General features: G+C 36.8%; 1 protein-coding gene across 2 annotated transcripts in view; it reads right to left on the bottom strand.

Moving 5' to 3' along the window:
* Nucleotides 1–576: 576 nt before the first annotated feature.
* LOC137237513 (NFX1-type zinc finger-containing protein 1-like) overlaps nt 577–12,634 on the bottom strand; it is a 101,238-nt gene continuing 89,180 nt past the window's right edge. The window contains exons 7-8 of one of the 2 annotated variants that reach the window (XM_067761221.1): nt 981–1,124; nt 577–908 (exon numbers count right to left, since the gene is read on the bottom strand). In XM_067761221.1, coding sequence (XP_067617322.1) covers nt 609–908; nt 981–1,124 — 444 coding nt within the window. In that variant the 3' untranslated portion in view covers nt 577–608. Of the gene's footprint in view, nt 924–980; nt 1,125–12,634 lie in introns of both variants that reach the window. The other variant, XM_067761220.1, reaches the window with a different exon arrangement.

The following is a 12,634-nucleotide window of genomic DNA, read 5'->3' on the forward strand; positions in this document are numbered from 1 at the left end:
GTCACTTTTTGTTATTGTATGTATTATGTGTTCCAAATATGAGCCAATTCGGACCACAAATACGATTTTTGTGAATATCTCGATCCTTGCGCCACCTATCGCAGATTTTTTTCATAGGTCCCTTTCTATTCTTGTATGTATTATGTGTTCCAAATATGAGCCAATTCGGACCGCAAATACGATTTTTGTGAATATCTCGATCCTTGCGCCACCTAGCGCAGATTTTTTTCATAGGTCGCTTTCTATTCTTGTATGTATGTATTATGTGTTCCAAATATGAGCCAAATCGGACCACAAATACGATTTTTGTGAATATCTCGACCCTTGTGCCACCTAGCGGCGATTTTTTTCTTATTATTGCATTTTCATCGGGATCTGAACTATATTCTAAGTTTCAAGCTTGTAGCTTATCGGGAAGTTACTTAAGTTTCAATTACAAAATTCTTTCACAACGGCCGTGCATGCCTGTCGAGTCAAGCTAAATAAAACCGTTTAAAAAAGTATTCGTTCGCAAATTTTTTACAATAAAATTCTCCGTATAAATAGGAAAATTCATTATTTTATTCAAAAGCTTCGTTTTTTTTTAAATCCAAAATCCCAAATTTATTTCATTCTTCATAATTAAACGGAAAATGATTGCCAATAGCACATTGAGCTCTTAATTTCAATTCAATTGTTCGCCATATTTCGCTGCATTTCGTCAAGGTCGACATATCTCCAATAATATACATGCCATGCTTAGCGCGCGAAAGAGCAACACAAATTCGATTTTTGTTCCGTAGAATACCGATTTGTCCTTCGGTATTACTGCGCACTAAGGACAACAGCACTATGTTGGCCTCTAGACCCTGAAAACTATCCACCGTCGCAATATTTACGTGTTGAAGTGATTCATGACTGATTCGTGCCTGAAATACGAATAACTTTAAATTATTTTGCATTTAAAATTGAAGATGGAACAAAAATATTTTAAATCATACGCATTGCTTGAGGTGTTCGACTTGCTTCGCATATGGACTTAGAATTACAATATCATCGGAAGTGTATGCAGCTGTCGTAAGTAAATGTGTTGCCAAATAAATAATTTCTTCTGCTTCGAAATTGTTAAATACTGAGCATTCACCCTGAAAATAAGAAAAAAATTGCATTTTCAGTACAAATTGTCCAGTATTTTTGTGTTCTTTTTTTAATGTATTTTTTTTCATTTCGTATACCCCGTATACGTGAAGTTTTCTATGTGCTTTTAAAAAAGTCATGTTTTTAAATTAAAAAGGTTTGCAAATTAACGACAGTAGTCTCTATCCAATATGCAAACAAGGACACTCAGTCATGTAACAATTTTTGAATTGGAAAATTTTTCGAATTCGATCTAAAAATTGTTCTTATGCCAATTTCACACAGAGGCTTAATGAAATAATTAGCAAAGTTTTCTACATTAAAGCCCTAATTGAACTCAATCTTCCATACAAAATAAAATTAAATTAATTATCTCATTAGTGCTTTATTGAATGCCTAATCGAGTGAAAAATCCAGTCGGTTTGGTTGTTGCTTCGAATTTTATTGTCAATGTAACAAATGACAATCAAAAATAAATTATTTTCAATAATTTACAAAAAATAGAAAACACGAAAAAATTGAAAATTTAATTTTCGCTGCATTTGCTGCAAAAGATAATATGGCTTTTTCGAAAATAGGTACATATTTGGTTAGGTGCAACATCTTTGGGTAGTTGCGCATGTATTTATTATACTCAGCTGAACAAAGTTCACAGTGTATATTAATTTTGTTCGCATAACGGTAATCCGCAAGGGCATAAACTAATCGAGATAGATATAGACTTCTTCAAAATGATCTGGGCGAAAAAAGAAATTCATTTAACCATGTCCGTCCGTCCGTCTGTCCGTAAACACGATAACTTGAGTACATTTTAAAGTATCTTAATGAAATTTGGTATGTAAGTTCCTGGGCACTCATCTCAGATCGCTATTTAAAATCGGACTATAACCACGCCCACTTTTTCGATGTCGAAAATTTCGAAAAACCTAAAAAGTACGATAATTCATTACCAAAGACAGATAAAGGGATGAAGTAAAATTTTGGACAATGGGCGTGGCATCGCCCACTTTTAGAAGAAGGTAATTTAAAAGTGTTGCAAGCTGTAATTTGGCAGTCGTTGAAGATTTCATGATGAAATTTGGCAGGAACGTTACTTCTATTACTATATGTGTGCTAAATAAAAATTAGCAAAGTCGAATGACGAACACGCCCACTTTTTAAAAAAAATTTTATTTAAGTCAAATTTAAAAAAAATTTTATATATTTACAGTATATAAGTAAATTATGTCAACATTCAACTCCAGTAATGATATGGTGGAACAAAATACAAAAATAAAAGAAAATTTCAAAATGGGCGTGGCTCCGCCCTTTTTCATTTAATTTGTGTACAATACTTTTAATGCCATAAGTCGAACAAAAATGTACCAATCCTTTTGAAATTTGGTAGTGGCATAGATTATATGACGATAACTGTTTTCTGTCAAAATGGGCGAAATCGGTTGAAGCCACGCCCAGTTTTTATACACAGTCGACCGTCCGTCCTTCCGCTCGGCCGTTAACACGATAACTTGACCAAAAATCGATATATCTTTACCAAACTTAGTTCACGTACTTATCTGAATACTTTATCTTGGTATTAAAAATGGGCGAAATCCGACTATGACCCACTTTTTCGATAACGAAAATTTCGAAAAATGGGAAAATGCCATAATTCTATGCCCTTGGAATCTTGGCAGGAATACTGTTCATGGTATTTCATAAATAAATAAATTAAATTAAATAAATTTGTCCACATTTTGGTCGATATTTCGAAAACGCCTTCACATACACAACTAAGGCCCACTCCCTTATAAAACCCTCATTAATACCTTTAATTTGTTACCCATATCGTACAAACACATTCTAGAGTCACCCCTGGTCCACCTTTATGGCGATATCTCGAAAAGGCGTCCACCTATAGAATTATGGCCCACTCTCTTTTAAAATACTCTTTAATACCTTCCATTTGATACCCATGTCATACAAACATATTCCGGCGTTACCCTACGTTCATTTTCCTACATGGTGATTTTCTTTTATTTTGTCTCCAAAGCTCTCAGCAGAGTATGTAATGTTCGGTTACACCCGAACTGAGCCTTCCTTACTTGTTTTCATTGTATTTATAGTTAAGAAGGAAACGGCTGCTTCCCATGTTATTTATTTTTTGTAAAACGAAATATGTATTTTTTGGGGCTGCGAACATATGTCGCTTAAAGAAGCAACAGGCCCTGTATGAAAAGGAAAACTTAATTATTTCATTAAATATTACTTTCTAGAACAGATAAAATTTTTCGATAAAAGCAAATGGCAAGTTGAAATTTTTTGTGGAAATTTTAGCACCAGTTTCAGTTTCAATATGCTTAGCTTTTAAATTTTGTTATAAAATAAATGTTTTGCCTTGAAGGGTTAATGATGGAACTTAATATGAAATTGTGGATTAATCTACGGGTAGGTGCCTATATTTCATTACCCATCCAGCTTTTTTTTGAAAATTTTGATTAAAAAATATTCAGCCCTATTCTGCATTTCGAACTGAACTGAAATTTTCTGTTTAGTAACTTTGCTATTCTGCGTTCCGTTTTCATTCAGTCCAACTTCGAAAGTCTCGATTTGACGTATTCTGCACTTTGAGCGGAGTTCCGTTTTTCTCAGCTGCAAATCAGTTGTCGGCGATTGTTTTGATTTTTATTTTCGCGGGCTTTAAAGCGCAATTTTTTAAAAAATATGTAAGTGAAATATACATTAATGTTTATAAAAATTATTTCAAAACAAACTTTTTATTTTTTTTGTGGTTTTGCAGGGCAATAAATACAACACCAGAGCAATATGCAAAATTGCTGGAAATGCTGTCAACAAAAAGAGACATTGCACAAGGTTTCCCAAAAAGGCCTTAAGAAGAAGTTCAGGCGTTTTGGAAAGAGGTTGCACCGGCATTGAATATAACTCGTCCCCCATCGAAAGAAACGAATTTATGGGGAAGGTGAGTTTATCCTGAAAATAACTTATGTTTTCCTAATACTTGTAATGATTCTTGCAGACGCTATATAAGTACTATATAAAGAAGATGTCGTCCAACAAAAAGGAAATGTTCAGCACTGGTGTTGGACAATGCCGTTTGAGGAGAATCAGTCCCGTTGAGGAGAGGGTCATTGGGCTGGCGGGTTTAGAAACATCCACAAGTTATTTTAATATGTGCTCCATCTACGTACATTACTACACCTGCAAAGGCAGCGTTAGTATAGCCGTTTTTCCTCCTCTCTGTTTTGAAATTGTATCCACTCTGGACAAAGCCGTCGCTCCATAACATCCAGAAAATAGGACAGTGACTTGGAAACGGTTGACTGACCCATCGCCACATTGTAATCTGTACCAACACATGCTGGTAGCTGCATTCAGCAAAAAACTTCAAAGCAGCCATTACGTGGTTATTTGCTGTTAAGGAAGTCAAAGTATTTCTCGGAATTTCTGAATCAAATATATCCAAGACATACTTAAATGCGTCTTTATTTCACTTAAAGTTTTTTTTGAATCTAAAAATATTTAACATGTACGAAGGTTCAGCACTTTCAGCACCAACTTACAATTCATCGCTGATCCTGAATGGATCACTGGTGTCCCTCAATCTCCGTCTTTCCACTCTCACGTCTACATTGTGGGACGCATTATCCTCCTCTTCAATTAAAGCTGCAGCGGCGGATACCTACTTTCAGTTCAAACGGAGCGGAGAACTGAAGCGGACTTGTAATGCAGAATAGGGGTGATTTAAAGATGATTAAAAATGTTGAAATTTATAAGCATTTTCTGTTCGAAAATTAAACTATCTTCGGGCGACAAACGTACCCTAAATGTGATTATTCTTGAATAATCATTTATGATTATATTTCGAAACGCTTTTTATTCATATTTGATATCATTGTAATATTGAGCTTAAATGCTTTTCACAGTCATTTTCTGATCATATTTCAATCGTTTTGGTAGATTTTAGAATGCGTTTATCATGCATCTATCCTGCATATCTTATTCAAAATAAGATACTACATAATAATCTTATTTCATCAGGGGAAGAAAGCATGCGGAAGTGAGCTATTTGACCCAAAGGTTATTCGCAAACAAACTTGACCGATATACACCTGCGACTACAACATCCAACATCAGCCCTGATCGTCAACATCTTAAAATACGATACGATACGGTATGTTGAAGTCGTATCCAGGTATGTCAAGAAGGTTTCACTTACCTGACGTTCAAATAGTTCACAACCTTTGTATTGTCCAACCATTATGTATTTTCTGGGAAGCCGAAGCTGCTACCAGCTGTTTCTCGCATTTTCTTTTTTGAGTCATAAGCCACCTTTTCATAGGCCGGGTCACACATAGTAAAAAACAAAGTCGCTTTTTCTGTACCTATGCCCCTTTGAATGCTTAAACCTTTAAAACTACTCAATGGATTTTGATGCGGTTTTTTTAGTAGATAGAGTGATTGAAGAGGAAGGTTTATGTGTTTAATAACTACCATTGAATAGTGGAGAAATACTGTTATTTTTGAAGTTTGTAATGTGATTTTTATATGTATATAAAAGAAAGTGGTGTTAGTTACACTATTTATAACTCAAGAACGGATGAACCGATTTGGCTGAAAATTGGCGAAGATGTAGATTAGAATAGGATACTTTTTATCCCGCTCTGGCTAGTGGCTTGAGATCAAAACGTGGACCTGGGTAATCCTGGGATGTGTTTGTACAATATGGGTATCAAATGAAAGCTGTTTATGAGTACTTTGATACGGGGTTGTTTTCGTACCCTGGGTGACCAGGGTCTCGAAGTATAGGCCAAAACGTGGGCCCGTGTACGCCTAGACAGTGTTTATACAATATGGATATCAAATGAAAGCTGTTGATGAGTGCTTTAGTACAGGGTAGTTTCATACCTATTGGTGACTAGGGTCTCGAGATATAGGCCAAAACGTGGACCCGGGTAACCCTAGAATGTGTTTATACAATATGGATAACAAGTGAAATGTTGATGATTGCTTCAATACAGGGTAGTTTTCATACCTATTTGTGACTAGGGTCTCGAGATGTAGGCCAAAATGTGGATCAGGGTAACACACTAGGATGTGTTTTTACGTTATGGGTATCAAATGAAAGCTGTTGCTGAGAGTTTAAAAGTAATTTTCATTGTGATATTCGCATCAACCTGGCGAAACTGATAAATATGCATGCGAAGCCGAAATAAAGTCATGAATTAATAATACCCACATACCTATTTACATACGTCCTATTCGATTTGCCTGAAATTTGGTATATAAATTTGCCTATATTAGTATTTGCAATCCTTTTTTCCGGGAAGTAGACCAGAGACGGACTGGGACTGGGATTAGGACTAGGAATGGGACTGGAACAAAATATATACCACCCTCTGGGACTGGCAATAAGGGATGAAGAAGAACTTACGAGAAGAGAAAAGAGGGAAGGATACTGAGAAAGATATAGTGAGACGAAGAGAGAGATAGATGAAGCGAAAATGAGGGAGGGAGTGAATAAAATAAATTAACAAAAATTGAAGAGGATAGAGGGCAGAGTTAGATGGAAAAAGCTTATTAAAAGGTATGCATATATAGACCAAATTTAGGGCAGAACAAGATATGACGGGTCTGCTAGTAAATAATAAAATGTTTATATATTTTTTTCTGAACTTCATGATTGAGCAAATGTGTGTATGTCGATTTGTGTAACCGCTCTGCTTAATTCAGAATTTCACCGCCAGTTTTGGCTCCAGTTTCGGTCCTGGTTGCAGTCCGGGGAGGTTGCGATTTAGATTCCTTACCTTTAGCTTTCGCTGCTCTCCTTTTTTCTTTTTATTTTCTTAGCTTTCATATCCATTTTCATTTCCCTTTACTTTGCCTTATTTTCCTTTTCTTTTTTGTCTTCTTTTCTCTTCTGCCCTTTCCTGCAGCAACCTTAACGTTAACCATAAGCATCGTAATCATCATCCACATCATTATCGTCATTACAATTACAGTGCTTTCTGGATGGAGTGACATAAGTTCAATTGATGTTATGACCACTTCAAACAGCTATTAGATTAGATGGCGACTTTTTATTCCAAATTGTCTCTAAGCTTTTAGTTGAATCATTTCTTATCTCAGAGAGGACTTCATTGGACTAGAATGGGACCAAAACATAGAAAAGGGAGCGCCGTATCCAAAAATATTAAAAACAAAATATTCAATCGACTGAACAAAGATATAAGGAAAACCATGATGTAATAAACCAAACAGGCGAAGTCAGTATTACAAAATGCAGTCGCATTTGACAAAACTCGCCCTCATTAATTTAAGTGTTGCTTCTTGACCTATCTGCTGCATTGATTTTTTCAGTATAATAAAAAAATACTACATTCAGGCCTTTCTGAAGCAACGTGCCTTGAAATGACGCCTGCGGTCTATATTTCCTTTTCCTGAGAAGAATCGGAATAGTTTTAGACAACGGAACTGACCGGCTGGATCTTCAGAGAATCTTATTGTCCACAACTAAGGAATATAGAAACATACTGCTGACATCAATGATCTGGAACAGTATCATGAATATGCGTATGAGTATCTGGGAGGCTTGTAATACGAAAATCCGGGATTGACGGTATAAGGTCCCAAGACGAAAACATTTATCAATGTAAGCAATGTGTTGAGGAAGGCTCTTTGACCAGAAGAGGTGGCTGGTGTAACAGCAACAATGCCTCATGCAAATGAGAACTTATAGATCTACCTGATAATTAAAAAAAATTACTTTGGCCTATTTATTTTAAGGTTGGGTGCTAGTTTGCCTAAATTGCTACCTAAATTATAATATTTTATTTTTATTTGTTTAATAAATTGAAAATAATTGTATGGCGATTCTTTGTAGAATACGGTGGCGATAAACACATATGGTTCCGCTGATGGTAGCAGTACAATTCGCGGTTCCTTATTAAACACAGAAGTCTTATTAGCTGAACTGCAACATATTGCATTGTTGCCTAAGGAAGTATTCCTACGATCGTATGGGGCCCCTTTTGTTATTAAAACATGTGAAAACATCGTAAATTTTGAAATTTTGTAATTTTTCCTAAAACCAAATAATTTAGACTGCCACACAAACTCGCACACTTTCGAGAGATTATTTCCTATCGCATATTACATTAATAACGTAGTAAAAAAGTAGAAAAATAGTACCAAAAATTGTCCCTCCCAGTACTATAAAATTTTTGTTGTTGTACTGCTGACTTCCCCTGTCTGGTTTTATTGCGCTATGAAGAAAAACAATGAAATGTAACTTTAATGCAACAGTTGTTGAAATTTTACTACGTGGGTTAGGTTAGGTTGAGCTACGTGGAGATGCTAGCAAAATAACTGACCTTATGAGAAACAAGTAAGGAAGGCTAAGTTCGGGTGTAACCGAACATTACATACTCAGCTGAGAGCTTTGGAGAGAAAATAAGAGAAGATCACCATGTAGAAAAATTAACCTAGGGTAACCCTGGAATGTGTTTGTATGACATTGGTATCAAATGGAAGGAAATAAAGAGTATTTTTTATTCTACAGGTGGACGCCTTTTCGAGAAATCGCCATAAAGGTGGACCAGGGATGACTCTAGAATGTGTTTGTACGATATAGGTAACACATTTGGTAAGTAATTATGGCATTATTTTCCATTTTTCGAAATTTTCGATATCGAAAAAGTGGGCGTGGTCATAGTCGGATTTCACCCATTTTTAATACCAAGATAAAGTGAGTTCAGATAAGTACGTTAACTAAGTTTAGTAAAGATATATCGATTTTTGGTCAAGTTATCGTGTTAACGGGCGAGCGGAAGGACGGACGGTCGACTGTGTATAAAAACTGGGCGTGGCTTCAACCGATTTCCCCCCATTTTCACAGAAAACAGTTACCGGCATAGAAGCTATGACCCTAACAAATTTCACAAGGATTGGTAAATTTTTGTTCGACTTATGGCATGAAGTGTTTTACGAATTAAATGAAAAGGGGTGGAGCAACGCCCATTTTGAAATTTTCTTTTATTTTTGTATTCTGTTGGTCCATATCATTGCTGGAGTTGAATGTTGACATAATTTACTTACATATATACTGGCGGCCACCGTGGTGAGATGGTAGCGTGCTCCGCCTACCACATCGTATGCCCTGGGTTCCCACCCCGGGCAAAGCAACATCAAAATTTTAGAAATAAGGTTTTTAAATTAGAAGAAAATTTTTCTAAGCGGAGTCGCCCCTCGGCAGTGTTTGGCAAGCACTCCGGTTGTACTTCTGCATGAAAAGCTCTCAGTGAAAAATCATCTGCCTTGCAGATGCCGTTCGGAGTCGGCATAAAACATGTAGGTCCCGTCCGGCCAATTTGTAGGGAAAATCAAGAGGAGCACGACGCAAATTGGAAGAGAAGCTCGGCCTTAGATCTCTTCGGAGGTTATCGCGCCTTACATTTTTTTTTTTTATATACTGTAAAGATATTCAATTTTTTGTTAAAATTTAACTTTAAAATTTTTTTTAAGTGGGCGTGTTCGCCATTTGCTGATTTTTATTTAGCACATATATAGTAATAGGAGCAACGTTCCTGCCAAATTTCATCATGATATCTTCAACGACTGTCAAATTACAGCTTGCAAAACTTGTACATTACCTTCTTTTAAAAGTGGGCGGTGCGACGCCCATTGTCCAAGATTTTACTAATTTTCTATTCTGCGTCATACAGTCAACCCACCTACCAAGTTTCATCACTTTATCAGTCCTTGATAATGAATTATCGCAGTTTTTCGGTTTTTCGAAATTTTCGATATCGAAAAAGTGGGCGTGGTTATAGTCCGATTTCGTTCATTTTAAATAGCGATCTGAGATGAGTGCCCAGGAACTTACATACCAAATTTTATCAAGATACCTCAAAATTTACTCAAGTTATCGTATTTACGGACGGACGGACGGACGTGGCTAATGAATTTCTTTTTTCGCCCAGATCATTTTGATATATAGAAGTCTTTATCTATCTCGATTAGTTTATGCCGTTACAGGGTACTGCTATGCGAACAAAATTAATATACTCTGTGAGCTCTGCTCAGCTGAGTATAAAAAGTGTTGACTTCATGACCATTTCGGAAAATCGGAATGATCATTGTGTCATTATCCTTGACATTGTAACCATCTAAAATTTTACGTTGTGACCATTTGAAGTGGTCATAAGACCATAAACATTATGGCCGTTGACCTTATGCTTGCCCTCCGCTGTTTATTCCTTATCTTCCTTTTCATCTTTTTACATTTGCGTTTCCCTTCTCTTTTTTCGCTTTCGTTTACATTAACTGAATTGGTGTCTGTTGGTGCTCATTTTTCACAAAGTACGCCTGCACTTACAATTACATTCTTTTCATTTCGTTCATTAACAATATACTTATATTAGTACAATAAGATCCTGTATGATATTTTATAGTACAATTAACATTACATAAAAGGATAATAATATAATATTCAAAGCGTGAGCAAAGATGTTTAAGCATCCAAACAATTTCTGGATAATATTCCTCTATTCCGGTAAGAAAATTTGGTTGCAGAGTCGCATCTTTGAATATGTAAGGTGGATTTCGAAAAAAGCATGTGGGGTTTGACTTGTTGTTCTTGTATTAACGATAAAGACACTCCCCAAAGATTTTGAAGAGTATTATCGATGTTGATGCTCCTATGCCGGATATAGATCCGGTACGTTCCGGTAACAAGCACCATAAGGTATTAGCCCTATCATCTCGGGAACGATTAATATGACCACATTAAAACTTCTACCCCGTTACCCCTCCCACCACCAAGCCATCATGGCCACACGTTCGCCTGCTAAATATGGTAAGATACATTCATATTTGTAACAGGATTCCCCTCGTTAGGCGATCTTGACAATTGGGTTGCGGACGCTCTGAAGCTATAAACCTTTGTATTGCGCATATCAACCCCCTTGAATCCCTGGAATTCGACTTGTTGTTGTATTAACAGTGCTTCGCCCCACCCAATGCGCATGACCACTCACAAATTGTCATCAAGATCCTCTAACGGGAGTCCAAGGAAACTGGCTGTTTCAACAGGGGCGGACCATAGGGAGATGGGTGTTAGAGGTGTAGAACATTACAATGGAAAAGATGGTTAGCGTCATGTGGGGACACATCGCATGCAGGACATACATTACTTATGTCGGGGTTAATTCTGGACAAGTAAGAGTTTAACCTGTTACAGTATCCAGAACGAAGTTGGGCCAGGGTGACTCGTGTTTCCCTTGGCAGTGTGCTTTCTTCTTCTGCAAGCGTGGGATATTGCATATTAATAACGGGGTTCACCGGACGCGTCCTAACAAAGGCTTTTACCGATTCTGTGTGTGTTATGTATGAAACGAGATGGCAGCACCACGACAATAAATTATTCATATACATCTGGCAACTGTGTTGCCAGAGCATTCTTTATCTTCTTCTTTATTACTTTTCTATCTTTCAATTGATACTTAGACGCATTAACTTTAAAATGTAACAATTAACTTATTTCATTAATTAAATAAACACTCATATATAAAAGTGGTGTCAGAAGTGTATTTAAAAATGAGCCTTACACCGGAGGATGTAAAAACAGTGTTGGATGCGCTAGCAGGAGCAATCCGAGGAGCTGTGGAGGAGGCTGCACAGAATGCTGCGGCAAATACAAATGTAAATCGTTCGTTGTCACCCAAACCGCCACCGTTTAGTATTACGGAATACAAATCGGAAGATAAATCCTCAGTACAGGATTATTTCACACGTGTAGATTGGGCATTACAGTTGAGCAAGGTTCCAGAAGCGAAACAGCACAAGTTCGTACGTGTACACATGGGGGCAGAGCTTAATACAGCGCTAAAAATTCTTGTTAGCCCAAGAACACCAGACTCGCTCAACTACAGCGAAATAAAAAATATCTTGATTCGCCATTTTGATGGTTGTAGGAATAAGTATGCAGAAAGTATCAAGTTCCGGCAAAACAAACAAGAAAAGGGAGAGTCGATTTGCAAGTTCGCACTTCGGTTAAGAGAAGCGGCTGTACACTGTGGGTATGGAGAATTCTTAGAATGCTACTAGAGCAATTGTTGTATGGCGTAGAATCACCAGTTATTTGTAATGAAGTTATTGCAAAGAAACAAAAAATTTTGCTGAAGCATACGAAATTACACAAAACGCCACAACAGACCTAAAGTGCACAGAAGTGATACAAACAAGCGAGCTAACGTATAAACTGGGATACGCACCAGTTAAAACAAAAAGAAATACAAATTCGAAAAACCCGAGTGGCGAAGAACCGATGCAGAGGGCAAAAGAGAAAGGGTCCAATTGTTACGGATGTGGGGGCAGCACCTTAGAAAAGACTGCAAATTTAACAATTCCAAATGCTTTGAATGTGGAGAGTGGGCCACATCGCCAAAGTGTGTAAGACCAAATTAGATCAGATTTCAGAGAATGAATGTGAATCAGTGCAAAAACTAAACAGTGTTAATGC

The sequence above is a fragment of the Eurosta solidaginis genome, chromosome 1 (genome assembly GCF_040869045.1).
Source record: "Eurosta solidaginis isolate ZX-2024a chromosome 1, ASM4086904v1, whole genome shotgun sequence".
Classification (NCBI taxonomy): Eukaryota; Metazoa; Arthropoda; class Insecta; order Diptera; family Tephritidae; genus Eurosta; species Eurosta solidaginis.